At 49.0% G+C, this 27,407-nt stretch overlaps 8 protein-coding genes across 11 annotated transcripts; 2 read left to right on the top strand and 6 right to left on the bottom strand.

Annotated features, from left to right (window-relative positions):
- Positions 1-22: 22 nt before the first annotated feature.
- Positions 23-1,366, top strand: LOC9649618 (chlorophyll a-b binding protein CP26, chloroplastic). Its single transcript, XM_002980026.2, has 6 exons — positions 23-260; positions 374-458; positions 522-572; positions 629-749; positions 805-939; positions 996-1,366. The coding sequence occupies exons 1-6, from the start codon at positions 83-85 to the stop codon at positions 1,239-1,241; spliced, it is 816 nt and encodes a 271-aa protein (XP_002980072.1). The 5' UTR covers positions 23-82; the 3' UTR covers positions 1,242-1,366.
- On the bottom strand, positions 1,148-5,122 carry LOC9649617 (probable LRR receptor-like serine/threonine-protein kinase At1g56140). The gene is made up of 4 exons (XM_002979882.2): positions 4,937-5,122; positions 4,646-4,882; positions 1,874-4,600; positions 1,148-1,810 (listed from the first exon to the last, which is right to left on the bottom strand). Exons 3-4 carry the CDS (start codon positions 4,440-4,442, stop codon positions 1,308-1,310), a joined length of 3,072 nt encoding a protein of 1,023 aa, XP_002979928.2. The 5' UTR covers positions 4,443-4,600; positions 4,646-4,882; positions 4,937-5,122; the 3' UTR covers positions 1,148-1,307.
- On the bottom strand, positions 5,038-8,585 carry LOC9649615 (probable LRR receptor-like serine/threonine-protein kinase At1g56130). The gene is made up of 3 exons (XM_024685138.1): positions 8,443-8,585; positions 5,707-8,393; positions 5,038-5,643 (listed from the first exon to the last, which is right to left on the bottom strand). The coding sequence occupies exons 2-3, from the start codon at positions 8,258-8,260 to the stop codon at positions 5,144-5,146; spliced, it is 3,054 nt and encodes a 1,017-aa protein (XP_024540906.1). The 5' UTR covers positions 8,261-8,393; positions 8,443-8,585; the 3' UTR covers positions 5,038-5,143.
- Positions 8,586-8,875: 290 nt separating this feature from the next.
- On the bottom strand, positions 8,876-11,966 carry LOC112349901 (probable LRR receptor-like serine/threonine-protein kinase At1g56130). The gene is made up of 2 exons (XM_024685147.1): positions 9,436-11,966; positions 8,876-9,369 (listed from the first exon to the last, which is right to left on the bottom strand). Exons 1-2 carry the CDS (start codon positions 11,933-11,935, stop codon positions 8,918-8,920), a joined length of 2,952 nt encoding a protein of 983 aa, XP_024540915.1. The 5' UTR covers positions 11,936-11,966; the 3' UTR covers positions 8,876-8,917.
- Positions 11,967-15,740: 3,774 nt separating this feature from the next.
- Positions 15,741-18,302, bottom strand: LOC9649614 (protein NUCLEAR FUSION DEFECTIVE 4). Of its 2 annotated transcripts, XM_002979879.2 has the most exons (3): positions 17,860-18,302; positions 16,575-17,792; positions 15,741-16,516 (listed from the first exon to the last, which is right to left on the bottom strand). In XM_002979879.2, exons 1-2 carry the CDS (start codon positions 18,292-18,294, stop codon positions 16,593-16,595), a joined length of 1,635 nt encoding a protein of 544 aa, XP_002979925.1. In that variant the 5' UTR covers positions 18,295-18,302; the 3' UTR covers positions 15,741-16,516; positions 16,575-16,592. The 2 variants fall into 2 exon arrangements, with proteins under 2 accessions (XP_002979925.1, XP_024540909.1); XM_024685141.1 differs by lacking the exon at positions 15,741-16,516 and having other exon boundaries at positions 16,551-17,792.
- A 28-nt stretch (positions 18,303-18,330) lies between these two features.
- Positions 18,331-19,581, bottom strand: LOC9647065 (short-chain dehydrogenase/reductase 2b). 2 transcript variants are annotated; one of them, XM_002979878.2, is made up of 4 exons: positions 19,496-19,577; positions 19,161-19,431; positions 18,906-19,073; positions 18,331-18,844 (listed from the first exon to the last, which is right to left on the bottom strand). In XM_002979878.2, the coding sequence occupies exons 1-4, from the start codon at positions 19,519-19,521 to the stop codon at positions 18,350-18,352; spliced, it is 960 nt and encodes a 319-aa protein (XP_002979924.2). In that variant the 5' UTR covers positions 19,522-19,577; the 3' UTR covers positions 18,331-18,349. The 2 variants fall into 2 exon arrangements, with proteins under 2 accessions (XP_002979924.2, XP_024540911.1); XM_024685143.1 differs by having other exon boundaries at positions 18,906-19,431; positions 19,496-19,581.
- Positions 19,582-19,611: 30 nt separating this feature from the next.
- LOC9649613 (histone-lysine N-methyltransferase EZ3) lies at positions 19,612-23,274 on the top strand. Its single transcript, XM_024685139.1, has 16 exons — positions 19,612-19,830; positions 19,897-20,201; positions 20,252-20,413; positions 20,467-20,551; positions 20,677-20,787; positions 20,841-20,888; positions 20,944-21,018; positions 21,071-21,642; positions 21,702-21,849; positions 21,897-22,117; positions 22,166-22,297; positions 22,368-22,458; positions 22,514-22,561; positions 22,618-22,746; positions 22,806-22,883; positions 22,932-23,274. The coding sequence occupies exons 1-16, from the start codon at positions 19,717-19,719 to the stop codon at positions 23,118-23,120; spliced, it is 2,508 nt and encodes an 835-aa protein (XP_024540907.1). The 5' UTR covers positions 19,612-19,716; the 3' UTR covers positions 23,121-23,274.
- Positions 23,275-24,543: 1,269 nt separating this feature from the next.
- LOC9649612 (cytochrome P450 716B2) lies at positions 24,544-26,222 on the bottom strand. Of its 2 annotated transcripts, none has more exons than XM_002979877.2 (3): positions 25,262-26,222; positions 25,025-25,212; positions 24,544-24,950 (listed from the first exon to the last, which is right to left on the bottom strand). In XM_002979877.2, exons 1-3 carry the CDS (start codon positions 26,199-26,201, stop codon positions 24,648-24,650), a joined length of 1,431 nt encoding a protein of 476 aa, XP_002979923.1. In that variant the 5' UTR covers positions 26,202-26,222; the 3' UTR covers positions 24,544-24,647. The 2 variants fall into 2 exon arrangements, with proteins under 2 accessions (XP_002979923.1, XP_024540882.1); XM_024685114.1 differs by having other exon boundaries at positions 25,025-25,197.
- Between the last annotated feature and the right edge of the window lie 1,185 nt (positions 26,223-27,407).

Below are 27,407 nucleotides of genomic sequence, written 5' to 3'. Positions count from 1 at the left end.
GGGATACGAGTGTGGAGATCGCGGGTTGTGGAGAGAGACGTAGTAGAGGGGAGAAACAAAGCTTTGATTTCTTGAGCTGGCAATGGCGGCTTTGGCGAGGCCCGAGATTCTGGGACGAGCAGTGGTAGCGGGCGCCTTGCCAGTCGCCGGAAGGAGCAGTAGATCATCCACAGTCCAGGCACTGCTAAAGAAGAAGAAGGCCGCCAAGCCCAAGGCCAAAGCGCCAGCTCCAGCCAACGATGAGCTCGCGAAGTGGTATGGTGAGTTCCTTCCAAGAGCCCTAACATCTACATTGCTGGAAATCTCTTCTCTCCATTGCCCAAGTCCATCGCAATTCTTGGGAGATTTAAATCTTTGGCATTGGATTTTCCAGGGGAGTCGAGAAGGATCTATCTCCCCGAGGGAATTCTCGATCGATCGGACGTGCCAGAGTACTTGACAGGAGAAGTTCCTGGAGAGTAAGTTCTTCTTTGCGTTCCATGAAAGGCTTGAGATCCAAACGTAGCTCTTTCTTCTCGCAGCTATGGCTTTGATCCATTTGGACTGAGCAAGAAGCCAGCGGACTTCGACAAGTAAGAAACATCCATGCAAATCGTTCCTTCTTTTCGATTGATCTTTGTTCTTCTAGATATCAAGCCTACGAACTCATCCACGCTCGATGGGCGATGCTCGGCGCTGCTGGATTTGTTATTCCCGAGGCTTTCAACAAGTTTGGAGCACAGTGTGGCCCCGAGGCAGTGTGGTTCAAGGTTTGTTCTAGCAAACTTTCTCGAGAGCTTTTAGATCTTTGCTTTTATCCTCTAGACTGGAGCACTGCTTCTCGACGGTGGCACGCTGAATTACTTCGGAGCAAACATTCCAATCAACCTCGTCCTGGCTGTCCTTGCCGAGGTGATCCTTGTTGGAGGAGCTGAGTACTACAGATCGATAAACAACCTGGTAAGAAACCAAAGTTCTTTAGAAAGTTTTTGAAACAACTTGGGAGAACCTGGCAGGGATTGGACAGGCTCCACCCGGGAGGTCCATTCGATCCTTTGGGCCTCGCAAAGGACCCAGACAACTTCGCTCTACTCAAAGTAAAGGAGATTAAAAACGGGAGATTGGCAATGTTTGCAATGCTGGGATTTTTCATCCAAGCTTACGCGACTGGCGAGGGTCCCGTGGAGAACTTGACGACTCATCTCAGTGATCCTTTCGGCAACAATCTGCTGTCCGTGATCGCTGGAGGAATCGAGAAATGAGAGACCGAAAAAGAGCCAAGAAAAAAAAAGGAAAGAGCTTACGCACGGAGCTTTAGCTTGTAACCTCTACTGTGTCACGGCCTTCGAGGAAGAAAAATTGTCCGGGCTCACAACCCTCCCAAAAACTCGCAAAGATCGAAATGCCGCGCTGATTGAGGACTCCGCCAAGTTCCCAGAGCTCACGCTCTGGCTCGTCGATCCTCCGGAAGAAGAAGGAAGGACCGCCGACAAGTTCTCCAAGAACTCTGGAACCTTGACCGCTCCCGTGAGCATGAGCCACACAGCCTGCATCTTTGGACGCAGCGCCGCCGAGCGTTGCGTGCAAAGGATGGCGATGCTGGCCATGTCCCTGGCTTCCTCCGCCACAAAGTCCCCATGTAGCTTCCTGTCCACGATGTCCAGCAAGTTATCTGGGATCTCGGCCTCCTTGTGAGCCCAGTCCACAAGAACGATCTGTTCCGAGGGAGCCGAGAGCTCCACTGCACGCCTCCCGCTCAAGAGCTCCAGCAACACCACCCCAAAGCTGTATACGTCAACTTTGTCCGAGAGCTGGAGGTGCATGGCGTATTCTACGAGAAGATCAAAACAGAAATATCAAGCACAATCCAAAGAGAAGAGAAACTCAAGCTTACCTGGTGCTAGATATCCGGCCGTGCCTTTCAATCTCGTCGCCGTAACATGAGACTCCTTCTCGTCGTACAGCCTTGCTAGCCCAAAGTCTGCGAGCCGGGGATTGAAATCCTCGTCGAGAAGGATGTTGCCGGGCTTCACGTCCAAGTGTATGATACTCGGCTTGGACTCGTCGTGCAAGTAGGCAAGCCCACAAGCAACTCCAATCGCGACCGCTCTTCTAGCCTCCCAGCTCAGAGCATTCTCACGCCGACGAAACAGCCACTTATCCAAGCTCCCATTGGGAATAAACTCGCAGACGAGCATCGGGACGTCCGACTCAAGAGAGTAGCCAATCACTGCCAGCAAGTTCCGGTGGCGGACTTTGCTGATGATGGAAATCTCTCGCTTGAAATCATCCTCAATCTGTTGAGTGTGCTTGACCAGCTGTTTCACAGCGATAACAGTCCCGCTTGGGAGTGTCCCCTTGTACACAGCTCCAAATCCTCCTTCCCCGAGCTTGTCACTGAAACCTTGAGTAGCATCATGGAGCTCCTGGTACGTAAAAATGCCAGCATCCAGGAAAGAGGCTTGCTGGTCTGTAGAACGCCTTGATGTAGTCGAAGCTGCTCTGCCAGCCCGCTTGCCTTTGCCTCTACGGGATATATACACAAGGAACCCTATGAGGACGAGTAAGGCTACTCCACTTCCAAGTGCTATACCCGCTATCTGGCCCGAGCTCAAAGACGTTGAGTTTCCTACCTCGCCCCTGTAGTCGACCGAAACGACTGAGATTGCCGAGACAATCGGGCCGGAGTTTCTCAACGTCCATGGACCAATATCCAAGTACCTGTCCCGACCCCTGTAAACCAGCTCGACCGAAACACTGCCACTGTTGTTGATGGTGATGTTACGACTCATCACGTACGCTGCTCGAGCTCCAGCTTCTCTCGCAATGTCCAGGTTCTCCAACACAACTCTTCCTTGGAGGACAACGTCGAAGATCCTGTATCCCGGCTCCGTGAACACGAGCTCGGCAAAGTAGAGCATCACTGTATAGTTCCCTGGTCTTAGAGAATACCCGTGATATGCGATGTACGAGGAAGACCAACGCATGCTTCGGTAGAGCTCCTGCTCTGTATTCCCAGCACCGGTCATATTGATGAAGCCTTGGAACGGAAGTGTACCACCTTCACTTCCGGAAACCTCTAAAGCCCATAAACCTGGTCCCGATCCATAGAAAAATCCCACGCTCTGATTGTTTGGATTTGCGTCCGAATCGAATGCTACCTGGACCGTGCTGCCTGTAGTGCTGCTTAAACCATTGCCACCAGCATTGACAGCGAAGAAAAGCCTTTCACCAGGAGGCGAGCTGGAGCAAGTCCCAGACGAACCAGAAGGGACGCAGTTGAAGTAAGCGTTCGAGCCGAGATTTGGCTGCTGCGGAACGGGTGTTGGAGCGCTAGAGATGTTGAAAAAATTGAAGGAAACATCCAACTGTGTGAGCTGAGTGTTCCCTCCTAGAGACTGTAAGGACCCGGCGAGCATGTTGTGTGAGATATCCAGTTGAGCCAACGCAGGAAAAGAACCAAAGTTGTCCGGAATGCTGCCATTGAGCCTGTTGTGACCGATGAACAAGCTTGTCAAGGAAGAAAGACCTCCAAGAGAACCCGGCAATGGCCCCGAGAATTCATTGAATCCCAAGTCGACCGTGCTCAACCTCGAGTCGAGGCCAAAGTCCGGGACAGGACCGCTAAACCTGTTGTGCCTCAAGTTCAAATCCGTGAGAGAAGTCATGCCTTGCAAGACTGACGAGCTGACACCTCCAGAGAGCTCATTGTTGAAAAGCCTGAAGGTTTGCAAGTTGGTAAGGTCGCCATAGCTATCAGGAATACTTCCAGTAAGCCTGTTTACCTGAAGCGAGAGCTCGACTAAGTTACTCAGCTGGCCTATCTCTTCGGGAAGATCACCCTCGAGCGCATTGCTCCGGAGGTTGAGATTCGTGAGGTTGCTCAGCCTTCCCAGAGACGCAGGAATGGGACCCGAGATGTTTGTGGTATCCAAAAAAAGCTGCTGGAGACTTCTCAATTCGCCTAGCTCTTCGGGAATGCTCCCGTTGAATCTGTTGTCGCCAATCCTGAGGATTTGCAGGCCGCTCAATCTGCTGCCAATGCATCCTGGAATTTGACCACTCAGACGCTGCAAGCCCAGGTCCAAAATCCTCAGAGACGTAAGGTTGCACAGAGCTTCCGGAAGAGTGCCATTGAGCAGCTGGTTGCCAAAGAGATCAGACCGGAGGATCAAAGCCGAGACTTGAGCGTCTGCTGTCCGCTCGCACGGTGTCAGCGGTGGTGTCGGCGGATAGATTTGCGGGAATGCGCAGCATAGAGCGTCTGAGTTGTTCCTGCAGCAGCCTACGCCTGTCCATCCCCCTACACACGGATCCGTGGAGAAGTTCCATGTCCCTGGAGCAATGCCCAGCACTGAAGCTGCTGCAATCAAGCTTGTAGTCTCCAAAACACTTGCCCCGTCCGTGATGCGAAGAAACCAGATGGGCAGAATCGTCGAAAGCCATGATACGCTTCTCCACATCGCTCTTGGCAGAACATCTCTTCTGCTACTAAGTTGATCCCGATCTTGCGCTTATCTCTGCTTCAATCTTTACACGGTACTTTTGTCCGCTGCCATTGTCTTCCATACACATCAGCAAGGGCCAGCGTGACGGTCTTCGCTGGCGTCCTCGAATTACACTGGAAAACACAATCAATTAACGTGATAGAATAGGACTCACTGACCTGTGTGTTTCTTGACTCGCAAATCAGACCCCACAAGAGCTGCTTATCCTATACGTTGTTGGCCGGTCCCTTTCCTCAGTGCCAGTAGAAATTGCAAGAGCTCTCGCTGGCTGACGGACTTGACTTCTACGTTCTCGGCTGCTGAGCTCAAAACGTGTGAAACTTTTCATTGATATCCTTGTCCCTTTCGAAATCCCGAGACGAGCAACTTCTGTCGGCGGAGTCCATAGCGAGCTCCTGCAAAGTCCACCAGATATGGTCCCCAGGAATAACTACGCCAAGAGTTCATACCTTTTGCATTGACACCGTATTTTCGGCAAGGAGAGACGAGTTGATAGCTTGTGCTTGCCCATGCTTGGAACCTTCTTCTGATCGCAAGCTGATAGCGAGTATTGTACCATCCAATCAATCGCTTCTCATGGAAACTGGCGTGAGAAATAACACTTCCTGCTTGATCCATGGACTTCTATCGAGGGCTAAACCCTTAGCTTGTAGCCTCTACTGTGTCACGGCCTTCGAGGAAGAAAAGCTCTCCGGACTCGCAACCCTCCCAAAGACTCGCAAAGATCTAAATGCCGCGATTGACGTCTCCGACAAGTTCCCAGAACTCAAGGTCTGGCTCGTCGATCCTCCGGAAGAAGAAGGGATGACTGCCGTCAAGTTCTCCAAGAACTCTGGAACCTTGACCGCGCCCGTGAGCATGAGCCACACTGCCTGCATCTTTGGACGCAGCGCCGGCGAGCGTTGCGTGCAAAGGATGGCGATGCTGGCCATGTCCCTGGCCTCCTGCTCCACAAAGCCCCCCTGGAGCTTCCTGTCCACGATGTCCAGCAAGTTCGCTGGGATCTCGGCCTCCTTGTGAGCCCAGTCCACAAGAACGATCTGTTCCGAGGGAGCCGAGAGCTCCACAGCGCGCCTCCCGCTCAAGAGCTCCAGCAACACCACCCCAAAGCTGTATACGTCAACTTTGTCCGAGAGCTGGAGTTGCATGGCGTATTCTACGAGAACATGAAAAGAAAAAAATCAAGTACAATCCAAAGAGAAGAGAAACTCAAGCTTACCTGGTGCTAGATAGCCTGCCGTGCCTTTCAATCTCGTCGCTGTGACATGAGACTCCCTCTCGTCGTACAGCCTTGCCAGTCCAAAGTCTGCGAGCCGGGGATTGAAATCCTCGTCGAGAAGGATGTTGGCGGGCTTCACATCGCAGTGTATGATCCTCAGGTTGGACTCGTCATGCAAGTAGGCAAGCCCACAAGAAACTCCGATCGCGATCGCTCTTCTAGCCTCCCAGCTCAAAGCACTCTCACGCAGACGAAATAGCCACTTATCCAAGCTCCCATTGGGAATAAACTCGCAGACGAGCATCGGGACGTCCGACTCAAGAGAGTAGCCAATCACTGCCAGCAAGTTCCGGTGGCGGACTTTGCTGATGATGGAAATTTCTCGCTTGAAATCCTCCTCAACCTGTTGAGAGTGCTTGACGAGCTGTTTCACAGCGATAACAGTCCCGTTTGGGAGTGTCCCCTTGTACACAGCTCCAAATCCTCCTTCTCCGAGCTTATCACTGAAGCCTCCTGTAGCGTCATGGAGCTTTTGGTATGTGAAAATGCCCCCAGCATCCAGGAGAGAGGCTTGCTGGTTTGTAGGACCATTCGTTGTAGTCGAAGCTGCTACCCCAGCACGCTTGCCTTTGCATATATACACTAGCAACGCTACGAGAATGAGCAAGGCTGCTCCACTTCCAAGTGCTGTTCCGGCTATCTGGCCCGAGCTCAAAGATGCCGAGTTCCCTCCCTCGCCCCTGTAGTCGACTGAAACGACTGAGATTGCCGAGACAATCGGGCCGGGGTTTCTCACTGCCCAGGGACCGAGATTTAATGAGAATCTGTCTCGACCCTTGTAAACCAGCTCGACCGAAACGCTGCCACTGTTGTTAATGGTGATGTTACGACTCATCACGTACGCTGCTCGAGCTCCAGCTTCTCTAGCAATGTCCAGGTTCTCCCACACAACTCTTCCTTGGAGGACAACGTCGAAGATCCTGTATCCCGGCTCCGTGAACACAAGCTCGGCAAAGTAGAGCATCACTGTATAGTTCCCTGGTCTTAGAGAATAACCGTGATATGCGATGTAAGAGGAAGACCAACGCATGCTTCGGTAGAGCCCCTCCTCCGTACCCCCAGCACCGGTCACATTGATGAAGCCTTCGAACGCAAGTGGACCACCTTCACTGCCCGAAACTTCTAAAGCCCATAAACCTGGTCCTGATCCATAGAAAAATCCCACGCTCTGATTGTTTGAATTTGCGTCCGAATCGAATGCTACCTGGACCCTGCTGCCTGTAGTGCTGCTTAAAGCATTGCCACCGGCATTGACAGCGAAGAAAGGCCTTCCACCGGGAGGCGAGCTGGAGCAAGTGCCAGAAGAACCGGAAGGGACGCAGTTGAAGTAAGCGTTGAGGTTTGGCTGCTGCGGGACGGATGCTGGAGCGCTAGAGATGTTGAAAAAGTTGAAGGAAACATCTAACTGTGTGAGCTGAGTGTTCCCTCCTAGAGACTGTAAGGACCCGGTGAGCATGTTGTGTGAGATATCCAGTTGAGCCAACGCAGGTAAAGAACCAAAGCTGTCCGGAATACTGCCATTGAGCCTGTTGTGATCGATGAACAAGCTTGTCAAGGAAGAAAGACCTCCAAGAGAACCCGGCAGTGGCCCCGAGAATTCATTGAATCCCAAGTCGACCGTGCTCAAGCTGAACCCGACGCCAAAATCCGGGATAGGACCGCTGAACCTGTTGTGTCTCAAGCTCACATACGTGAGAGAAGTCATGCCTTGGAAGACCGACGAGCTGATACCTCCAGAGAGCTCATTGTTGAAAAGCCTCAAGGTTCGCAAGTTGGCAAGGTTGCCATAGCTGTCAGGAATACGTCCAGTAAGCCTGTTTCCCTGAAGCGAGAGCGCGACTAAGTTACTCAGCTGGCCGATCTCCTCGGGAAGATCACCTTCAAGCGCATTGTTCCAGAGGTTGAGACTGGTGAGGTTGCTCAGCCTTCCCAGAGACGCAGGAATGGGACCCGAGATATTTGTTGTATCCAAAAAAAGCTGCTGAAGACTTCTCAATTCGCCTAGCTCTTCGGGAATGCTGCCACTGAATCTGTTCTCACCCATACGGAGGATTTGCAGGCTGCTCAATCTGCTGCCAATGCATCCTGGAACTTGTCCACGCAGACGTTGGAAGCCCAGGTCCAGAATCCTCAGAGACGTAAGGTTGCACAGAGCTTCCGGAAGTGTTCCGTTGAGGAGCTGGTTGCCGAAGAGATCAGACCGGAGGATCAAAGCCGAGACTTGAGCGTCTGCTGTCCGCTCGCACGGTGTCAGCGGTGGTGTCGCTGGATAGATTTGCGGGAATGCGCAGCACAGAGCCCGTGAGTTGTTCCTGCAGCAGCCTACACCTGTCCATCCCCCTACACACGGATCCGTGGAGAAGTTCCATGTCCCTGGAGCAATGCCCAGCACTGAAGCTGCTGCAATCAAGCTTGTAGTCTCCAAAACACTTGCCGCGTCTGTGATTCGAAGAAACCAAATGGACACAATCGTCCATGATACGCTTCCCCACATCGCTGATTACATCCATCTTCTTCTGCTAAGTTGATCCTCCTTTTTACGCTCATCTCTGCTGCTACTGTTAATTTTTGCGGTACGTCAGCAAAGGCCCCTGTGACGTTCGTTGCTCGCTTACTCGGATTTCCACCTGAAAGACGAATCAATTAACGTGATTGAGTAGAACTCCAAGCACTCACCTGTATTTCTTGACTCGCAAATCAAACACTGCTTATCCTGGTTGGCTGATACAGCGCACAGGTTGCTGGCTGGTTCCTGTTCCGAATACCAGTAGAAAATGGAAGAGCTCGCCGGGATTGACTTCTATTCGGCTGCTGTGCTCAAAAAGAGTGCCTTTTCAGGTCCCTTTGAGACAACTTATCCATTTTCTATATGTCCTTCTGTTGCGGCGGAGTCCCACAGCGTCGTTGCACGGAAACTCCTGAAAGAGAGTCGAGTAAATCGATGGTCCCAACTACACTAAGTAGAACTAGTTCATACCTTCTGCAACTTTTCGGCAGCGTTGATAGCTTGTCATGCTTGGAAACTTCTTCTGATCGTTCACATCCAGTAGCTTGCGAAACTTCTGGTTTCATTGTGTCAAAAACTATCAATCAAATCGCTTCTCAAGACTGAACAAGGTAAGTGAGAACTCCTGTTTGATCCATACCACTTCTATCGCGGGCTGAGAAGAACAGCCTCAGCGCAATCACTCGTTGCTTGCGATCGCTCGTAAGCACTCATGAGCGCCCTGACGGCATTATACCTGGTGTCCAGCATCGCGGGAATGTCTGGAATCTCCATCGTGCCCTTGAGCATGAGCCACACGGCCCGCATTCTCGGCCGCAGCGATGGATTCTCGAGCGTGCACAGCACAGCGACCCTAGCCATATCTACAACCTCTGCCACGCTAATCTCCCCTCCCTCCCCCTCCAGCTTCTTATCCAGCAGCGTCACAAGCTCCAGCGTCGAGATCGACGCCAAGCTCTGCGCAAAATCCACCAAAACCACCTCCTCGCGAGGCGCCGCGCTATCGATCGCCCGCCGGCCGCTGATAATCTCCAGCAGCACCACGCCATAGCTGTAGACATCCGCCTTGTCGGAGAGCTGGTAGTGCATCGCGTACTCTGCGAGAGAAGAATTATCAATAAACCCTAGCTCAAGAATCCTACAAATCAGTTCTTTCTTCTTACCTGGGGCGAGGTAGCCGATCGTCCCTCCCATTTTTGTGGCCGTGACGTGCGATTTCCCCTCCTCGTACAGCCTCGCCATGCCGAAATCCGCGATGCGCGGCATCATATCGTCGTCCAGGAGGATGTTTGGCGGTTTGAGGTCGCAGTGGATGATCCGGTGCTTGGATTCATCGTGGAGGTACGCCAGGCCAAATGCGGTGTCGATCGCGATCTTCCGGCGCTGATTCCAGGTGAGAAATCCCCTGCTCCCGTGTAGGAACTGGTCTAGGCTTCCATTGCGCATGTAGTCGCATACCAGCATTGGATGCTCGGCCTCGAGGCAGTATCCTCTCACTGCCACGAGATTCCTGTGCTGGACGCTGCTTAGAATCCGGATTTCTTTCCGGAAAGCCTCCCGGCCTTGCTGGGTTTGATGGAGGAGTTGCTTGACTGCCACGAGAGTTTGGTCTTGCAAGTTCCCCACGTAGACGCTGCCGAATCCTCCTTGCCCGAGCTTCTTCGTTGGATTGAATCCATCGGTTGCCTCGTAGAGTTCCTTGTAGCTGTAGACTTTGATCCCAACGGTGTCACTGTAGATAGAAAAACTCTTTGCCCGAAAGTTCTTCCTGGATCTCTTGCAAAAGAAGATGGCGACGATGATGATAACTGCGATGGCAGCAGCTGCTGCGGAGACTGACGCTGCTACTGCTACCTTCCAGGTTCTCGAGGAATTACTGCCCAGAGAGTCTACGTGATCGAAGGATCTTACCGAGATAGCAGACACCATTGCTCCAGATTGTGGCGCGAGTCGGAAGATGTTTGGATTGATGTAGCGGTCGGGCCCGGTGAAGATGAACTCGATGGACAAGCTTCCATCAGTGACCGTGGCGTTCCTGGTGATCTTGTACGCTGTCCGGGGTCCAACTTCTCTCACAACGTCGAGCTGCCTAGCGATCACTTCACCTTGAACCACGACGTCCATGGCTCGATAGCTCGCGTTGGTGAAGACAGTCTCGCAAAAGTACAGTGAGACGCTGTAAGTTCCAGGAGCCAGGTTGCCACCATGGTAGGCAAGATAGGAAGATGACCACCTCATGGTTTGATAAAGAGAGGGATCGTCCTCGGGAGGTACTCCACTGATCGTTGCTGGGACTGTCACCGTGCTGCTGAATTCACTCGAGAGTTCCAGCGCCCAGTTTCTGTCAGCTTCCAAGTAGTGGAGACCTGTGGAGTTTCGTGCAAAACCGTCACTGCGAAAGAGAGTACCGTCCCTGTTCGTCAAGTTCTGGGAGCTACCTACGCGAACCGCGAATGAAGTGGATCTTCCAGGCAGTGACCGGTTGCATGATAGTCCGGGAGCGATGCAGTTGAAGTATCCTTGCCCGTTTCCACCAGCTGAAGAAGAGACCGAGTTCAGGGAATTGAAGGAGAAGTCGACTTGCAGCTGCTGTGGTAGATTCGGCAAGGAGCCACTGAGAGAATTGTGGGAGACATCCAGAACCTGGAGAGCCGGCGGAGGTGAAGAAGGAATGGCTCCCGAAAGATTGTTGTGGCCGAGGAAGAGATGTGTGAGAGAAGGGAGTCTAACCAGGGAGCCTGGAATGCCGCGGGAGAGCTGGTTGAAGCTCAAGTCGAGATGAGTTAGATTGACAAATCTTTCATCGAGCTCAGGTATGCCACCCGTGAAGTTGTTTAACTTGAGATTCAACACCCTGAGGCTGGACAGGTTCCGGAAGATGGACAGGCTCAAGTTCCCGGAAAAATGGTTGTTAAAGGCTGTCAAAATCTCGAGGCGTGTCAAGCTGGCCACGGCCTCGATGCCACCTTCCAAGCTGTTCACTTGAATTCCCAGCTCCACGAGGTTAGTCAACCTTCCCAGCTCCAATGGAATCCTTCCTGATAATCTATTGTATCTAATATCCAGCTGCTGGAGGCTTGTCATACCTCCGAAAGAGCTTGGGATTGGCCCTGTCAAGTTGGTGTTATCCAGATAAAGCTGCTCCAAGCTGCTCAAGCTCCCGAGCTCCTCCGGAATGGTTCCGAGGTTCCCTGCACCTCCAGCCATCCCGAGCCTCTTGAGCCGTGTCAGCCGGATTCCGATGCAGCGAGGAATCGGGCCTTGTAAGTTGTTGTTGTTGAGATCCAGAGTAACCAATGACGTCAAATTACAGACGGAATCGGGGAGAGAACCACTCAACACTCGCATGATGAAATTGGAGTCGAGAGACACTCCGACGATGGTGGACGAGTTTGCGGAGGAGGAGTCTGGACAAGGGGTGCTTACAGGCGGAAACGGATTGTAGATGGAGGAACAGCAGGTAGAGTTCAGTCGTTGTGCGTTGCAGCAGCTGATTCCCCTCCATCTTCCACTGCAGGGATCCGTGCTCGTGTTCCAGACCGTGGCCGGCACTCCTAGGGCGGAGGCAATGTCTCTGATAGCCGAGATCTCCGCTGTAGACGCTGCCAGAAGCGAATCCAGGAACATCCACTGTAAGGCGACAAACATCAAAGCTCTTGCCATGGGAAAGAGTGAGAATGGATGAGGAAGAAGGAAGAGGTGAGTGCCTATCATTTCTAGAATCCGCGTTCCATTACTCTACTCTGAACTGTAGCAGGAAGACTGTCAAACTTGACGTCGCCAAAACCTTTGTCAAGATAATGAAACGTCATTGGAAGACAAAGAGGAATATTCAGCCAAGGATTTGGTGACATAAAGAAGGCTACTGCTACTGTTCATACAGGTAACAAAAACTTTTTCTTCTCGCTTATCAACGATTATAAGGGTGTCGAGGTATGATGGATCGGCGATGTTTCGGCTTGTAAGGAAGATTTCGAGCTCTGGCGCTGGAAGTATGGACATAGAAGGCAAGAAACTCGACATGCCTCGACGTTCACAGGGCGGACTGAAAACTCCACGACGCTCTTGGGCTGTTTTGAGGCCTCCCGAAGTTTGATCGCTTGTCCAGATCGCCTTGGACTTGAAGAATGGCAGGGAGCCATCGTTATCTTCCATTGAATGAGCAGAGCTCCAAGCAACCTGCACCAGTCGATCTTCTAGACAGAGTCACTTGGAAGAAGCCAAGATAATGGTCACAAGAATCGGATCGAAACTTGTTCCAGAGATCGGACACTTGACAGCGCTGAGGTCGACGAGAAAGCGGACGTCCTTGTGGAGCGGAGGGATTTTCCAAAAGACAGCATCGGCACTGGGCAGTGATCACTCACACCTCGCAAACATCTGAGCAAGAGCGGTGGCAAGCTTTTGACTTCGCTTCTCAAATTTGCGTGCTAAAAAGGAGGATTGGTCATGAAACTTTTTAAGGGTGATGAAAGTCTTTCTCTTCCACTAGAGTGTAGGAAAGAGGAACAAAATGGAGTTGAGCAGAAGAGGCAGAAAAGCACAATTAAATTGCAATCCATTCAAGCCACTCTCTAGGTTTGAGGTATTTACAGTTGTGAGTTTCTACGATGCAGATAGAGTTGTGATAAAGGACGTACGGAGTAAGACCGTACGGGAATAAAAGGAGAGAGAGAGAGACTAGTATTGCCCAGGCTGAAAGATAGATCAGAGCTTGCATGCACTTGCATGCGTACAGGACTTCATGAACTGCCCTGGGACGCTGAGGGGGAGGGCGTGATTTCCTGTACTGGCGTCAACTCGCTCCAAAACCGACCATATCTCTAACAGACAGTTTCAAGAAATTTGCTCTTTGCCGCTTGCAAGGAAACGAAAGACAAGAGCGATGCCGGCCCCAAGACAACGGAATGCTCTTGATGCGCACATAGTAGCAATCCTCCCAACATTCAGAGGAGACTTGGTGCATGTGGAAAGTGTAAAATCCTTTCTAGCAGCGATGGCGATTCCTAAGGACTCACAGATGGCATATTTCTGTTTGTCACTTTCTGGTTAGGCTCTCTTGTGGCAACTCACCAGGCAGTCCTTTCACAAAGCTTTTCCTCACTCTTTTGAGATACTAGAGAGCAAAGATCATGTGATAGCAGAGGACCTTGATCTCATCCGCCAACAACCCCAAGAGTTTCTTAGGCAATTCAACCAGCGGTTCTAGACGTATATCTGAAAATGCAAGGATAAGGGTGTTGATGCAATTACAGTTGCATCCTGATCTGGCTCGGAAAGTACGTCGCAAGGAAGTACGATGGTGGAGGCTGCAATATTGGAGGAAACTCAGGGGCAGAAGTACTTGATTGAGATGGGATCATCTTCCTCTACCTTTGCATTTTCAGTGCAGCAGAAATCGACATCATCATTGGAAACCTGCATGCAAGACATCACAAGGATAATGGCCACTATTCTCACTACCATCAACAAAGGCAAGAGAAGTTGTTAGCTCGATTGGTATCACCATCATTTGGACAGGAACACATTGAACACAGTCTTGGACCCAGCCACAAAAATGTCCATGCAGATGGTGGATAGCTCGTCTCCAGAATTTTTTCCAGCTTATCAGGTGAACAGTTACTCAGGACCAAGCACCCTACCAATACAAAACAAAAGATGGCAAAAAAGACAAAAAAAAGAAAAGAAGCAAGCACAAACTAAACAAGGAAAGGGTTTTACTTTGAACTAAAAGATTGAATAGAGCCTGAAAAAATGTTGCAATTGGACATAAACCATTCTAGGGGTGAGACCTTTGCAATAGCAAACTACTTTTTACATGTTTGACATGTCCATTAACCAAACACTCTTAGAATCAGTATCAACTTTTTGCATCAAAAGGACAATCATGCACTTTGTGATTTGTATCACCACAACCAAAACATATGTTATATATCACTACCACCCTTCTTTTGTTTACACAAGGTTTCTTCTTATCCCTTTCTCATGTGCCTTAGATTTTAAGGTAGGTTTTCTTCTCTCCACTGATAATTTACAATTTTTTCAGGCCAATCCGTGAATTGAGACATCAAAATACTGTAACTACCCAGCTTCCCTCTTCTCATCATATTGTAAAGTAAACTCACAAAAACTTGTTCTTGACTTTCTCCCATATATACTTGTTTTGCATTTGCATTCACCAAGTGTTGGCATCCCCTAGAAAGCCATAGTAAATCTCCCTTGAGCTCTCTCTTAAACAATTGTTCTATCTTCAAGCATCCAAATTTAATCAAAGGCACACTAGATCCAAAGTTGCTACCTGCCCTCCCTTGCTTCGAGCTTCTAAGTCTTCATGCAAATCTGTTAATCTCCTTTTATATTACAGATATCATGATGAACACAATTGAACTCTTTGAGATACATAAACCATGTTATCATTTTCACATAGTCATCATCCCATGCTTCAGCAACCATTGCAAACCCTCCTGTTTAATATAAATCATTGTTAAACTTCGTATTCAAAATATTAAACACAAAAATCTATCATCATTGCTTTGGTCGCCCATAGAAACATTCGCCCCAATAGAAGGCCAAACATCGTATGAACGTGGATGTGGATGCAGTTCATTGATGATATTCACGTTCGCATTTTAGGATCATAGCACTTCCTGCAGCTCAAACCAGGTTACAGTTAGGTTACACTTCAAATGCTCTGACTTGAATGGGACAGGCTTGGACTTGCCTATGGACCGCTCAGATTCCTGGGCCTAGTATCACTCTAGATTGCTGCTGGGAGAAAATACCTTGGGGAACTGCTCTTAAGTCTTGACAGTCAGATTGGGAAAATCCACTCGCTACTAAGATTCATTGTAGCGGGACGCCAGAATTACAAACAGGTTACCACCTCTATGTGCGAAATTGAAAAGAACTTCACAGGATGGGCCTCTTGCTTTTGACACAAGAACGAAACAAACAACTGATCATCTTTGTCCACAATAGCGCTCCATGTGATATTGCCTGGACCTAGTAAGTACTTAATGGATGCTAAGCCTTACCTTGGTTGAAGTTGGGAAGAAACACCTCATTGAGTGACAGCAGCTGAATGCCACGCACTGCCCAGCATTTGATGGGTCTTACATAAAAGAGTAAATGCTAAATAATCCTATCTGTAGCAAGGGTAAATTTGGTGTTAAAACTGATGCAATGCCATGCCAAAGGAAAAGCATGTGGGATTTTTTATCTTCCACAAAAAAGGAGCACAATAAATCTAGTTTATCTGGATTGGAAATGATCTCAAAATGTGTCACTTCCAAACTTAAAAGGAAATGTAAGAAATTGTGGCTTTCAAACTCTCAAATAATTGGTAAGAGTGTTGGATAAGGACGTAAGGAAGACAACAAGGTGCATGCAAATTTTCAACCCAGGACGGTCAAGGAAGGTTCATCTAAACCTTCTTTGCATCATCATAGCAGTGAGCCAAGCGAAAGAGTGGAAAAAAAACAAGTCAATGCTTATAACGAGTTCAGCTCCGCCAAATGAGGATCTGTTTCTAGTTTAACTTGATGTTTTTGATCGTCGATCGACTCTTTGTTGTTTACAAGGGCGAAGAATGGTGGTGGCGGCAGCAAGGGTGGCGATGGTATTCTTGGTGCTTGTCGCGGCGCAAGCATGCCGCCCTGATTACTGCTCTCTCCGCCAGGCGCGCGGCTGCGGGACCGCCTCCAACGGCACGGTTGAGGTCGAGCACGCTATGAGCGCACACAAGTGCTTCATAGCTGCTGCCTCCCGCACTCGTATCTCATCCTTTTGGAGATGCCGGGCGTGAGCGATGTCAAGGTGGAGGTCTCGGGCTCTCAATTCCGTCGACTCGTGACCATCGTTGGGATCTCTCACGAGGCGAAAGAGCGTCGCATCCTCCTTCACCAAGATGTTTGCGCGAGAGTTTGTGCTCCCCGATGCAGTGGACGCGGAAAGGATAAGCTACCGGCTTGACAGTAGTCTCTTGCGGGTGACGCTGCCGCTTGTCCCAGGGCTGGAGCAAACAGGGCGAGAGCAGCGACAACAAGTTGTGGAGGAGGAGTACCTTTCGGTGCCTGCCGCGCGTGTTCCTCCGGCCTCGTGCACCGTTTCAGACGCGGCCGGGCTCTTTCGGCCTGAAGCTCTCGCCTCCAACGACGCAGATGATTGTGGTGACGACTTCGTCACCGTCTCCCCCTTGGTGGACATCTTGGATCATCCAGGCTCGTACGTGGTCGTCGCGTATTACTATACACATACACAGGCGTCGTTTGATACCATATGAAAAGAAATGATACCTTTATACCTTGATCAAATGGCACTATTACTTTTGCCAGCTTTTCCTATGGTAGAGGGTCTTGTGAGCTTCTTTGTAGTACTTCCTCGTCCTTGATACGAGCAGTGACGTACAAACGCAGCCCAAGAGGCAGACTCCAGCGAGCACGAGAAAGGTGAGCCTGAAACATGCTGGACCGTGGCAAGAATTTGGCGGAGAATGGATCGAGCTACCATGGATAAGGCTTTGTTGCCTCTGCGCTTCCCTGTCATAGAAGTAGCCCGCCACTCTCACTGAGAGAATGTAAGCTCCCAGTGGGCTTGCCACGGCGATGGTGTTGAAGAGCGTCCCAAACTCTTTCATGCCGAAGATCTCCGACACTGTTGCTGGCATGAGCGACCACTGCGAGCCGTAGCACAGCCCAACGACGAGAGTTCCCACGTACAAAGCACCCGGGAACGCTGCCGCCAGTACAAGGTGCCCGGCTGCCATGACTCCCAGAGTGATCGAGTTGAAAGCCGGCCTTGGAACACCTCTCGCCCTGAGGAAGAAGTCCGAGAGTGCTCCAGCTCCAAACCGGCCCAGGAAGTTCCAGATGCTAACCAGCGACACCACCACTGCTATGTTATGTGTGGAGTAGCCCAGTGAGGATCCAAGCTGGTTCACGTTGTCGATCACTGTGGCTCCCGATCCCATCCCACAGGCCATTGCTGTGACCAGTAGCCAAAACTCGAGCGATGCAAAAGCCTGTGAGAGTGTAAAGTCTTGGCTGCGAAGAACTAAAGTTCCTCTTTTCTCGTTCTCGGGCTTTTCCTGAAAGTTGGCGCCGCTGCTAGATTCTCCAAGGAGTATCGCGACGGTCTCTTGTCCCTGTTCTTTGGAATCCACCGTCTTTGTGAGCCTGCTTGCCTTGAATGCCACCAGTAGTGGCGATGCGAGCGCTAGAAGCAGTAGAACGCACAGCAAAATCCTCGCGACTCGGCCCACTGGAGTGAGAAGCGTGAGAGGAATGAGACCAAACGCGAGTGCCACGATGATCCCAGAGATCCTGGAGATGTTCGTGTTCTCGTGTGGATCATGCGTGATGGTCGACGGTGCCACTGGTCTAATGAAAAGCATAAGCAAAACACATACCACTGTCGGGACTACCGCCGCAAAGAGCGTGTAGTGAATCTGGGTGCCACCATCTTCCCCGCATAGCGATCGATAGAAGAAAGTTAGAATGGCTCCACTCAATCCCAAGCATCCCTGGAGCAAGCATTTAGAACTAGAACTATGAGTAGCTTTGATGGAGCTTTGATCAAATGGAACTTACTTTCATCAAGCCAATCACAGTGCCACGACTTGTGGGGAAATTCGTCACAGATGTCACGACCACGGCGGTGTTGGAATACGTCTGCGAATTCGCAGCGACGAGCATGAAGGCGCACATCTGCCAGAGCTGGACGCCCCGGATCCTGTGCGTTCCAGCGAGCCAGATCATGAAATAGCCCAGAAAACCTTGGCCCGCCCCCAGCGCCAGGATAATCCACGGCGGCAGCGCCAGCGAGAGCAGCAATCCTGTGTGAATCCCCACATTGGCGCCGATCCCCTTGAAGAACCCTAGCGTGTCGAGCTGCGATTGATCGAATCCCAGCTCGCGCTTGAGGCTCTCCGAGTACAATCCAAAGACGTAGGTGGATCCCATCGTGATCTGGATCCAAATGCCCGCCACTAGCATCAGCCAGCGGCTCCTCAGCAGATCCACCATCGCTTGGATCAAACCCTAGCTCCTGGCGCCAGTAGAGACAGTTTGAAAATAAAGTTTATTTGCTTTTCGGGAGATCTCCCAAGGTCTTGTAGAACTGGCCATCGTAGAAGACTGGCATTTGCGAGAATCCCACGTCCTTGCGATCCATGAAGAATCTCCCGTGAGGAAGTGGTTCTTCCGGAGTTCCCGGAGGAAGCAAAGCGATCCACACCGCGGTGTCGGCTCCAATCTCGACCGAGTGACCCTTGAATCCCGACATGGCCGTGCTGGTCGAGCCGGGACACATCGAGTTGAAGAAGATCTCCTTCTCCCTCGCGAGCTTCTCCGCGATGATCCTCGCGTAGGCGTTGAGAGCGATCTTGGAGAGGGAGTAGCCGGCGAGTATCTCTGGTGGCGCTAGCGGGATCTCCTCGCCCATGCACGGCCAGCCGCGGGCTTTGATCTCTTTGGCTTCCACTGCTCGGAAGAACTCCTGGATCATCTCGTCGATCGAGCTGGGCGTGAGAGTGGCGATATCTTCCAGCTTTGCATTCCATTCGTTCTTTAGATACTGCGGTGGAAAAATCATAAGAATCTCCAAGGTTTCTCATCGATATTCGCGAGGAACTTACTGAGAAATCACCAACTTTGGAGCTGACGTTAACGATTCGAGCTCCAGGTTTGAGAAGAGGGACCATAGCCTCGATCACTCTCTTCGTGCCGTAGTAATTCGTTTCCACCACGTACTTCGCTTGCTCCAAGTCCGGCACTCCAATTGAGTTCACGCCGGCATTGTTAATCTGGAAGAACACCAAGGAAGAAAACAAAGAACTATCTGCTGGACGGCTAGAGAAATAGTGAAATTCGAGCTCTAGCTCTCTACTCACAAGAATTTCGATGCGACCGTAGGAGCGAGAGACCCAATCCGCCAGCGCGTCGACCGAATCGGGGCTAGTGATGTCGAGCTGGTGATACACGAGCCTTTCTCGATCGATGCCCTCTTCCAGCAGCGATTCGATAGCCTTCCTGCCGCTGGATTCGTCTCTAGACGTGAGTATCGTCGTCAATCCTCGCCTGGCGAGCTCGCGCGCCAACTGCAAGCCAATACCCTTGTTCGCGCCGGTGACGAGCGCGATTGTGTCCTTGGACCACCACATTCTGGAAAGAAACACGAGAAGGATCCATCGATTGCTTGGAAACGATGGCGCGAGCTTGAGATTACCTCTCTGGATTGCCCGTCGACACCATAGCTGCCAGCGCTGAGTGGCGACAAAAACCTAAACGAAAGAACGTGTGGTCTAGTTTTGCGTTTCGATTCCCGCCAAACCCCAGATTTTAGGGCGAGGGTTTTCGATGGTGGAGCGCGAAGGCGGCAGCTAAGATCCGAGGTTTGTGCCGATCGAGGGCAACGATTTCGAGCGGAGCTTTGTGATCGGCGATGCGATGCAGTCTATGGAGGAAGGCGAGGCATCCGGCAAGGTTTCCATGGCCGCATTGTCGGCTACGTTCACCCGGCTTAAGAAGCAAGTGGCATTCGAGCGACAAGCTTATGTCAAGGTACTGTTTTCCTCCTCTTTGGAGATTTCTCAAGCGCTAGAGCTGATTTCTTCGCGGATTTTCTAGGCAAGGATGGATGCAAACTCGGAGAGATTGCAAGGATTTTGTACGCACTTACTGGCGCTGTCCAGCTCCCGCGCTGTGAATAACAGGAATCACGCCGACAACGATATGCTCAACACACGGATCCAAAAGGCGCTCAACAAGCTTGGGACTGATCCAGCAGCCGCGGATCAGCAGTGTGGCTCGCAAGATGACTCCTCGGCTCCTATTCTTTTCAACAATTCCGGTGGGAAGAGCATTGTGAAGCCCGTCAGGCTGCAAACCGTGCAAAAGACGCCGCCATATACAACTTGGATCTTCTTGGACAGGTAGAGAAACAAAGATGCGGGTGCTAGTTCACTGACCTTTTGTTTTCCAGGAATCAGCGGATGGCCGAAGATCAATCCGTCGTTGGTCGAAGAAGGATCTATTATGACTCTGCTGAAAATGAAGCGTTGATATGCAGTGACAGTGAGGAAGAACAAGTCGAGGAGGAAGAAGAGAAACGTGACTTTAGCAAAGGTGACGATTTTCTCATCAGGTTCGTAGTACTGATTCTAATTTTTTTTTTCTTTACTTATTGAATGCCTGTAGAGCCACTGTCCAAGAACATGGATCGAGTAAAATGGTGTTCAAGGCGCTAGCTGACTGTCTTGATGCAAAACCGAGCGAGATAGAGGTACGGGCCTTGCCTGATGGGCTGCTTGATTTTTTTAAGAGGAAAAACAGATAGGAAACGTGGATATGCATATTCATGTTATGCTCTTTACAGAATTATGAATCAAACTCAAACGTCTGCTACAGGCACGGTATGAAATACTAGCGAAGGACGGGGACAAACTCAAAAGCGAGGAAAAGCATGATCTTCTATCTGCAATGGACTCCTTCGATAATCTTTTCTGTCGACGTTGTTTGGTAAGCTGGGACGCTCTTTCTATTCTCATACTAAACTTCCCGCATTATTAAAGGTGTTCGACTGTCGGCTTCATGGTTGCTCGCAGCCGGTGATAATTCCTGTAAGCTTGCCGGTCATGTGCTTGATGAGCTACTGATTGAAATGGAAGCTTGCAGTTCGATAAGCAGACTCCACTTAACAAGACGGGGGAACTGCCGTCAGTACCATGCGGTCCCTGCTGTTTCCATTTGGTATGATATCCTATGACGCCATTTCATCATAGTTCTTACGCCGCCTTGGCAGCCACGCCTTTCAAGCCACCACGATGCCACTTCTTCAGGCGTAGAGTCCAAACCCGTTCCTGTAGAAAGCACAGCACCTGCTATTGAGAAGAGCTGGCAAGTTCCGGATTCCAAAGACAAGGGCGTCGCTACGGAACCAGTCGCCAAAACTGTGGACAAGCCTCCTGAGGCTCCTAAGAAGAGCTTCAAAGATAAAAGTGTGACCGCTCTCAGAAGGTTGCTACTAAAGAGGAAAGCGACGAGACATACAGACGATGACACAAATGAGGCGCGTAAGAAACACCATGTGGAAGGATCGCATGCTGAGGTGGGAGATGGCAGTGGCAATGCGACTCGCGGCGAGAATACTGGGGCCAGCATGTACTTGAAAAAACTGGTTAGCAAGAAGCTTTACGCTCAGAGAAAATGGAAAGGAAGCCAGATCACCACTGTGAAGCGGCCGCCACCTGTAATCAAGGAATCAGAGGATGTGATGCAGAGCATATCCAAGAACCTTACGCTATATGACAGTAACTGGAACACTTTGGAGAAGGACCTTTACGAAACAGGGCTGCAAATCTTTGGTAGAGACAGGTACGGAAAATCCTGCCTGTTTATCAGTTCACTGAAAGCTTTTGTGTGATTTTTATCAGCTGTCTTATTTCAAGGAATTTGCTAAGGGGAATGAAGAGCTGTGCCGAGGTTGGGGAATTCATGCAGCTTGAGGCAGCCGTGAACTGGAAGCTGAATGAAGAAACAAAGCTCCAACAGGATGGAAACACAGTCATTGAGGATGCGACGGTAAGGCTCCACAGTTTTTTGACTCCTCTTAAAACCATCTTTTGTAGGAGATTGACCGTTCGCGGTCCAGGTTGTACAACGGACGCAGGAGGGGACGTGTACGTAGGCTAAAGTACACATGGAAATCCGTGGGCTATCCAGCTATCAGGAAAAGACTCGTGGATGGGAAGGATGGCTGTAGACAATACACACCCTGCTCTTGCTCGGAGTCGTGCGGAAAGCAGTGTTCTTGCCATCGAAATGGGACGTGCTGCGAGAAATATTGCGGGTACGTGTTATGCTACATTTGCTTAAAGCGACGTTTTTGTCTTATCAGGTGCTCCAAGAACTGCAAAAACCGCTTCAGGGGCTGCCATTGCGCTAAAAGCCAGTGTTCCAGTCGGCAATGCCCGTGTTTTGCAGCTGGACGGGAATGTGATCCTGATGTCTGTAGAAATTGCTGGATTGGGTATGCAACGGTGTACAATTGCAAAGCTCGTGTGCTGATGTGATTTTCCTCTTTTGTGCCTTTGTTTCAGGTGCGGGGATGGATCGCAAGGCGGACCACCGGCACGGGGTGACAGCTACGAATGTCGAAACATGAAACTTCTTCTAAAGCAACAACAGCGGGTAAAATCTCTTCTTTCAAACATTCCTTTAGCTTTTCTTAAACAAACTTGTGCAGGTTTTACTTGGAAGATCTGATGTCGCTGGCTGGGGTGCATTTTTAAAGGTAATAGTATGTTGCTCTTACAGAAAGAAGTAGCTATTAGCTTCCTTGTCTTCTAGACGCCGGTAAATAAGCATGACTACCTTGGAGAATACACGGGAGAGCTTATATCACATCGTGAAGCTGACAAGCGTGGCAAGATTTACGACCGCGAGAACTCGTCCTTCTTATTTAATTTGAATGATCAGGTATGGTTTGGTTGATCTGAATTTACATGGTTTCCTTTTTCTACCTGTTCTTTCTCTAGTACGTACTGGATGCCTGCCGCAAGGGTGACAAGCTCAAATTTGCAAATCACTCGCCAAATCCAAACTGCTATGCAAAGGTGAGGTGTTCTCCATAAAGCTGCTGGAAACTCAACATGAATGTGTAGGTGATAATGGTTGCTGGGGATCACAGAGTTGGCATATTTGCAAAGGAACGTATATCAGCCGGTGAGGAACTGTTCTACGACTACAGGTACGAAGCCGATAGAGCTCCTCCGTGGGCTAGAAAACCCGAAGACGGCCAGAAGAATGACGAAGCCGCAAGTGGATCCGGTCGGGCTCAGAAGACAGCCTGAAGCAGGCTGCTAGGTGACAGTTTTGGAGAGTTCTGCTTGGAGTAAACTACGTCCTGAAGTTCAGGAATGAGATTTGATTCATTTGTGAGCAACATAGTGCTAGACGAAGAGCTTCGATCAAGAGAGTCATGAACGTCGAGATCCTGTAAGTCACCATGTTTGGCTTGTACTCTTTAACTCCCTTCTACAGCCAAATGCTTCGAACCCCCATCTTCATTTGTTCCGGAATCGTTGGAATCTTCATGCCTCGGTGGTGATTTCCTTGCAAGCCTAGGAACTATGAAATGTCTTGAAGTTGGATAATGTGCGCTTTATTTTAAATTTGTTCCGACAATCCAAACAAATTTGAATGATTATAATTTTTGCAATATCGTGATTTTTTGGAAACCCATCTATTGATGGAACTGTTTGTAACTGCAAAGTGCACAAGAAACGGTGGAACAAAAAGCATGGTTTTTAAAAGTATGAATGCTGATAAATTCAATTAATAAAAATTATTTGAAAATTAGCTTTATCTAATGTTGTGCTTGTATTTATAGTTATACTTTTTGCTATGATGGATCGTGTAATGTGATCAATTAACAATATTGATTATATGTTTATTCAATAATAATTGTTGTTCTTTGTATTAAAATTTATTTGCTATGGGTTGCATGTAGCAATACTTGGTTTGCTTATTCTTCTTACTTATTAATCCAAAATAAAATTTTATAATTATAAACATGTTTATAATTTATAAACACAAAATTAATCTTGTTCCATATCAACCATTAGATGGTAGAATAAAAAAGAATATACTAGAAAGTGTTTAAGAAAGCTTATAACTTATAACCTTGTTTATAAATTAAATACAAGATTAATCTAAATAATAGAATATCCTAGAATATCCAAGCACATTCTAGGTATATTCACTACCACCTACTATGTGCTATTTTAAAGTTTTATTATATTCCTTTTCTGTCTGACAGGAAATTATCCATTTATTAAAAACATACTACTTGTTTGTTAGTGACATTACGTGAAAATGCATGTTATTTTGTAGGCACCAATCAAATTAATCTAATGCTTTGTGATCCTTTTTATAAAGTCATTTTCTTTGTAATAATCAAATGTGCATATTTATTATCAAAATATATTGAAAAATAACCAGCTGTTTCTTGATTAAAATGTAAAACAAGCTTACTCTAAAATGCAATTTGTGGCATGACAGAATTTTTATGGATAATTTACTCTGTCACAGAGAGAGAGAGAGAGAGAGCTAGCTTTTCTTGAGAAGATCTTGAGCTCTTCGCCAGTCAAATGTGAAAAACAAACAGGAGACGGCAATAAGTGGCGGCTGCCGTCAGTCAGATTTCGTATCCTTATGACCGTAGGCGTACACGTATGTGTAAGGTGGCTGGATTTAGCTCCAAGATCTTGAAGCTTCCATAAGAAAGATACATTTCGTACATTATAAATGGTGGTAAAGTGTGATGCTCTGGTTCCAAGATCGAGTGATATAGTTTATGGTTTCCAAGATCCAAGGGATTATATTGGATTTTTTGAGAGTTTGATGTGGAGGCCGTTGGCCGGAGCTGCGAGTGGAGCCATTTGGATGTGCTCGTTTGGATCGAGGAGCGACCACTGCAACTGGGTGAGTAGATGATGCAAGAACACGCGGAGGAGCATCTTTGCGAGCTCATTCCCGGGGCAAATGCGAGGGCCTCCACCAAATGGAACGTACGTGTATGGGATCAAGCCCGAGCTCCCGTTGAATCGCTCCGGATCAAACTTGTCCGGCTCAGGGAAGAACGCGCTCCTCCTGTTGCTCTGGAAGACGCTCCACATGAACTGGCCATCAATCAAAGAAGGATTTTACGTGATCATAAGAGAATTTCTTGAGATGATCGAGTGAAGGAACTTACTCGCCAATCTTTTGGAACTGTGAAGCCCTCGATGGTCATGTGTGTGATCGCTATCCGCGTGTTTCCCAGCGCTGGAGGGACCAGACGCATGGCTTCCTGGACAACTTTCCAGGTGTAGTTCATCTTTTGGAGATCTTCTAGACGGAGTGGCTCGCTCGAATCCTTCGCAGCAGCTATGGCAAGATGCTCTGGTCATGAAACTTTGAGAGTTAGATCATAGAGGTTGATGGTAAAAACCTTGTCGAAGTCGATCGTAGCACCAGGGATTCTCAGCGATGCATTTCATGGAGACCGCCAGAGTGCTAGCAGTGGTGTCGTGCCCGGCCAGTACCATCATGAGGATGTTTTGCTTTACCTCTTCCTCGCTCATGAGCTCTCCATCTTCTCCCCTCGTTGTCAAAAGAACGCTGAGCAAATCTTGCTCAGCCGACGCCTTCCCTTCCTGGAGCTCCACCTTTCTCTTATTTATAAACTTGTCCAGCTTCCCAGAGATCTTGCGCGTCGCAAGCTTTGCCTGCCGAAACTTGGTCCCGGGAAAGTTGATGGGCAGCTCGAGTAACCCGTGCAAAAACTCCTCAAATGGAACCAAGAGCTCTCTCTCCTCCTCGTCGTCTTGTATGCTCAAGAACAAGTTAAACACCACCGAGAACAAGGCCTTCTTAACAAGAAAATATGCTCGAACTTCCGATCCATCCAACCAAAACTTCTCGATGTGTGCCTGGGCGATGGAGCTGGCCCTTGCGACATACCTTCGCATTGCCTCGGGGCCAAGGAACGCCATAAGTATGTGACGGAAGCTCTTGGCTCTCTGGCCCTCCATGAAGAACAAGCTCTTGTCACCCATGAGCATCTTCATTGGCGCTGGCCAGGAGCTCTCCACGAGCTTGCCATGGTTGGAGAACAAAAACTTGAATCCAAGAGGAGGGCTTACCACTACCGTGGGGTGGCCAAACAGGTGTGTCTTGAAAACAGGACCATACCTTCGCTCGCGAGACTCGAAGAATTCCGATAGACTGTTTGCTTTCATGCTGTACAAGACATGGAGAGTTTCTCCCAGGAATGGGAGCCCAAAACTCCCCGGAGGCGTCGGGGGATCATAGGATTTCTGCGAGAAAGCCCTCCATATCCATAGGCCGGCCAATACTAAGCTCACCACTGCTACTAGAAACTCTAGCATCTTTTCTCTCTTTCTCTAGCCCTTGTTCTTGAAATTGAGGTTACCTGTGAAGGATCGAGAGAAGACAATGCCGCCTTGCACGTCCTGACTGTAGCATCGAATCTTTATTTGACCTTACTTGACTGTTCTTGAGTTTATTCCTCTTACGAACTATGACGATCAAAACCTGATTTTTACTGAACCGAGTCTTACGCCCATGCGATTGACGGGGAGAGCGGGTGGGTCATGGCCTCGTTTGGATCCAGTAGCGTCCAAACCTTGTGACACGGTGGTATAGAATAATGCGGTCTTGCATCTTGGCGACCTTGTATCCGAAACAAACGCGAGGGCCCCCGCTAAATGGAACGTAGGTGTTTGAAAGCAATGGGCGATTTAATCGATCTGGATTAAAGTTTTGAACGTGACTCGAACCCGGACGTGTGTTACGAACGCGTTTTTCACCCGAACGCGTTAATTGGTAACTATGCCGGGAGTAATAGCGGTGGTGAGCTTAGTACTGGCCGGGATATGGATCTGGAGGGCTTTCTCACAGAAATCCTATGACCCAACTATGCCGTTCCTGGAAGAAACTCTCCATCTCTTGTACAGCATGAAAGCAAACAATCTATCAGTAAACTTTGCCAGTCCTTTGGAACTGTGAATCCATCCATGGTAAATTCATTTGTTTCAGAGGTTTTTCCGCTGCAGGGGGAGCCAAGCGCATGGCTTCCTGGACGATCTTCCAAGTGTAGTCCATCTTTTGCAAATTGCTGTGATTTAGTGGCTCATTTAGAGATTTGGCAAGTTTCCATTGCTGAAAATGTCAAAATTTATTCTTCATGTCATTAAAGGGCAAAACATAAATGAAAAGCAAATTTAAAATTTATTTATGAGCCATTAAAACTTCTATATTTAAAATTACTTTACACAAAAGTTGAAATTTTGAATTGATCTAGATGTTATGATATATACCATGCATAACTATGTTAACACACTATGGCGGTACTCCAAATAAGACTTCCTTACATCTCCTCTTGCATTTTTTACTGATTTTTAATAAAGGTTTATAACTCATGAACAACATCATAAATAATTCAAACTTTCTTAATTTTATGACACCACGATCGGCATTAGGATTCTAATAATTTCAATGTTTATCTTTGCAACTACCTCCTCAACAAGGACAAAGTCAATTATTCCCCCAATTAATATATCTTTGAATTTCCT

The sequence above is a fragment of the Selaginella moellendorffii genome, unplaced genomic scaffold, assembly GCF_000143415.4.
Source record: "Selaginella moellendorffii unplaced genomic scaffold, v1.0 SELMOscaffold_43, whole genome shotgun sequence".
NCBI lineage: Eukaryota > Viridiplantae > Streptophyta > Lycopodiopsida > Selaginellales > Selaginellaceae > Selaginella > Selaginella moellendorffii.
The sequence above is the reverse complement of the archived record's forward strand: the minus strand, read 5'-3'. Positions and strand labels throughout refer to the sequence as shown.

What these genes read in the sequence shown, in the direction of transcription:
- LOC9649612 (XM_002979877.2), bottom strand. Translation starts at nt 26,201, where the DNA reads ATGCTAGAGTTTCTAGTAGCAGTGGTGAGCTTAGTATTGGCCGGCCTA. An exon ending in CTACGATCGACTTCGACAAG is followed by an intron (nt 25,213 to 25,261) that starts GTTTTTACCATC and finishes TTTCATGACCAG; the next exon opens with AGCATCTTGCCATAGCTGCT. An exon ending in CAGTTCCAAAAGATTGGCGA is followed by an intron (nt 24,951 to 25,024) that starts GTAAGTTCCTTC and finishes ATTGATGGCCAG; the next exon opens with TTCATGTGGAGCGTCTTCCA.
- LOC9649613 (XM_024685139.1), top strand. Translation starts at nt 19,717, where the DNA reads ATGCAGTCTATGGAGGAAGGCGAGGCATCCGGCAAGGTTTCCATGGCC. An exon ending in GTCCCTGCTGTTTCCATTTG is followed by an intron (nt 21,019 to 21,070) that starts GTATGATATCCT and finishes CCGCCTTGGCAG; the next exon opens with CCACGCCTTTCAAGCCACCA. An exon ending in GCTGGGGTGCATTTTTAAAG is followed by an intron (nt 22,562 to 22,617) that starts GTAATAGTATGT and finishes CTTGTCTTCTAG; the next exon opens with ACGCCGGTAAATAAGCATGA.
- LOC9647065 (XM_024685143.1), bottom strand. Translation starts at nt 19,521, where the DNA reads ATGGTGTCGACGGGCAATCCAGAGAG. An exon ending in TCGACGGGCAATCCAGAGAG is followed by an intron (nt 19,432 to 19,495) that starts GTAATCTCAAGC and finishes GTTTCTTTCCAG; the next exon opens with AATGTGGTGGTCCAAGGACA. An exon ending in CCAAAGTTGGTGATTTCTCA is followed by an intron (nt 18,845 to 18,905) that starts GTAAGTTCCTCG and finishes TTTCCACCGCAG; the next exon opens with TATCTAAAGAACGAATGGAA.
- LOC112349901 (XM_024685147.1), bottom strand. Translation starts at nt 11,935, where the DNA reads ATGGCAAGAGCTTTGATGTTTGTCGCCTTACAGTGGATGTTCCTGGAT. An exon ending in GATCGGCTACCTCGCCCCAG is followed by an intron (nt 9,370 to 9,435) that starts GTAAGAAGAAAG and finishes CTTCTCTCGCAG; the next exon opens with AGTACGCGATGCACTACCAG.
- LOC9649617 (XM_002979882.2), bottom strand. Translation starts at nt 4,442, where the DNA reads ATGTGGAGAAGCGTATCATGGCTTTCGACGATTCTGCCCATCTGGTTT. An exon ending in GGCCGGATATCTAGCACCAG is followed by an intron (nt 1,811 to 1,873) that starts GTAAGCTTGAGT and finishes ATCTTCTCGTAG; the next exon opens with AATACGCCATGCACCTCCAG.
- LOC9649615 (XM_024685138.1), bottom strand. Translation starts at nt 8,260, where the DNA reads ATGTGGGGAAGCGTATCATGGACGATTGTGTCCATTTGGTTTCTTCGA. An exon ending in GGCAGGCTATCTAGCACCAG is followed by an intron (nt 5,644 to 5,706) that starts GTAAGCTTGAGT and finishes ATGTTCTCGTAG; the next exon opens with AATACGCCATGCAACTCCAG.
- LOC9649618 (XM_002980026.2), top strand. Translation starts at nt 83, where the DNA reads ATGGCGGCTTTGGCGAGGCCCGAGATTCTGGGACGAGCAGTGGTAGCG. An exon ending in AAGCCAGCGGACTTCGACAA is followed by an intron (nt 573 to 628) that starts GTAAGAAACATC and finishes TTGTTCTTCTAG; the next exon opens with ATATCAAGCCTACGAACTCA. An exon ending in CCGAGGCAGTGTGGTTCAAG is followed by an intron (nt 750 to 804) that starts GTTTGTTCTAGC and finishes TTTATCCTCTAG; the next exon opens with ACTGGAGCACTGCTTCTCGA.
- LOC9649614 (XM_002979879.2), bottom strand. Translation starts at nt 18,294, where the DNA reads ATGGTGGATCTGCTGAGGAGCCGCTGGCTGATGCTAGTGGCGGGCATT. An exon ending in CTGTGATTGGCTTGATGAAA is followed by an intron (nt 17,793 to 17,859) that starts GTAAGTTCCATT and finishes TGCTTGCTCCAG; the next exon opens with GGATGCTTGGGATTGAGTGG.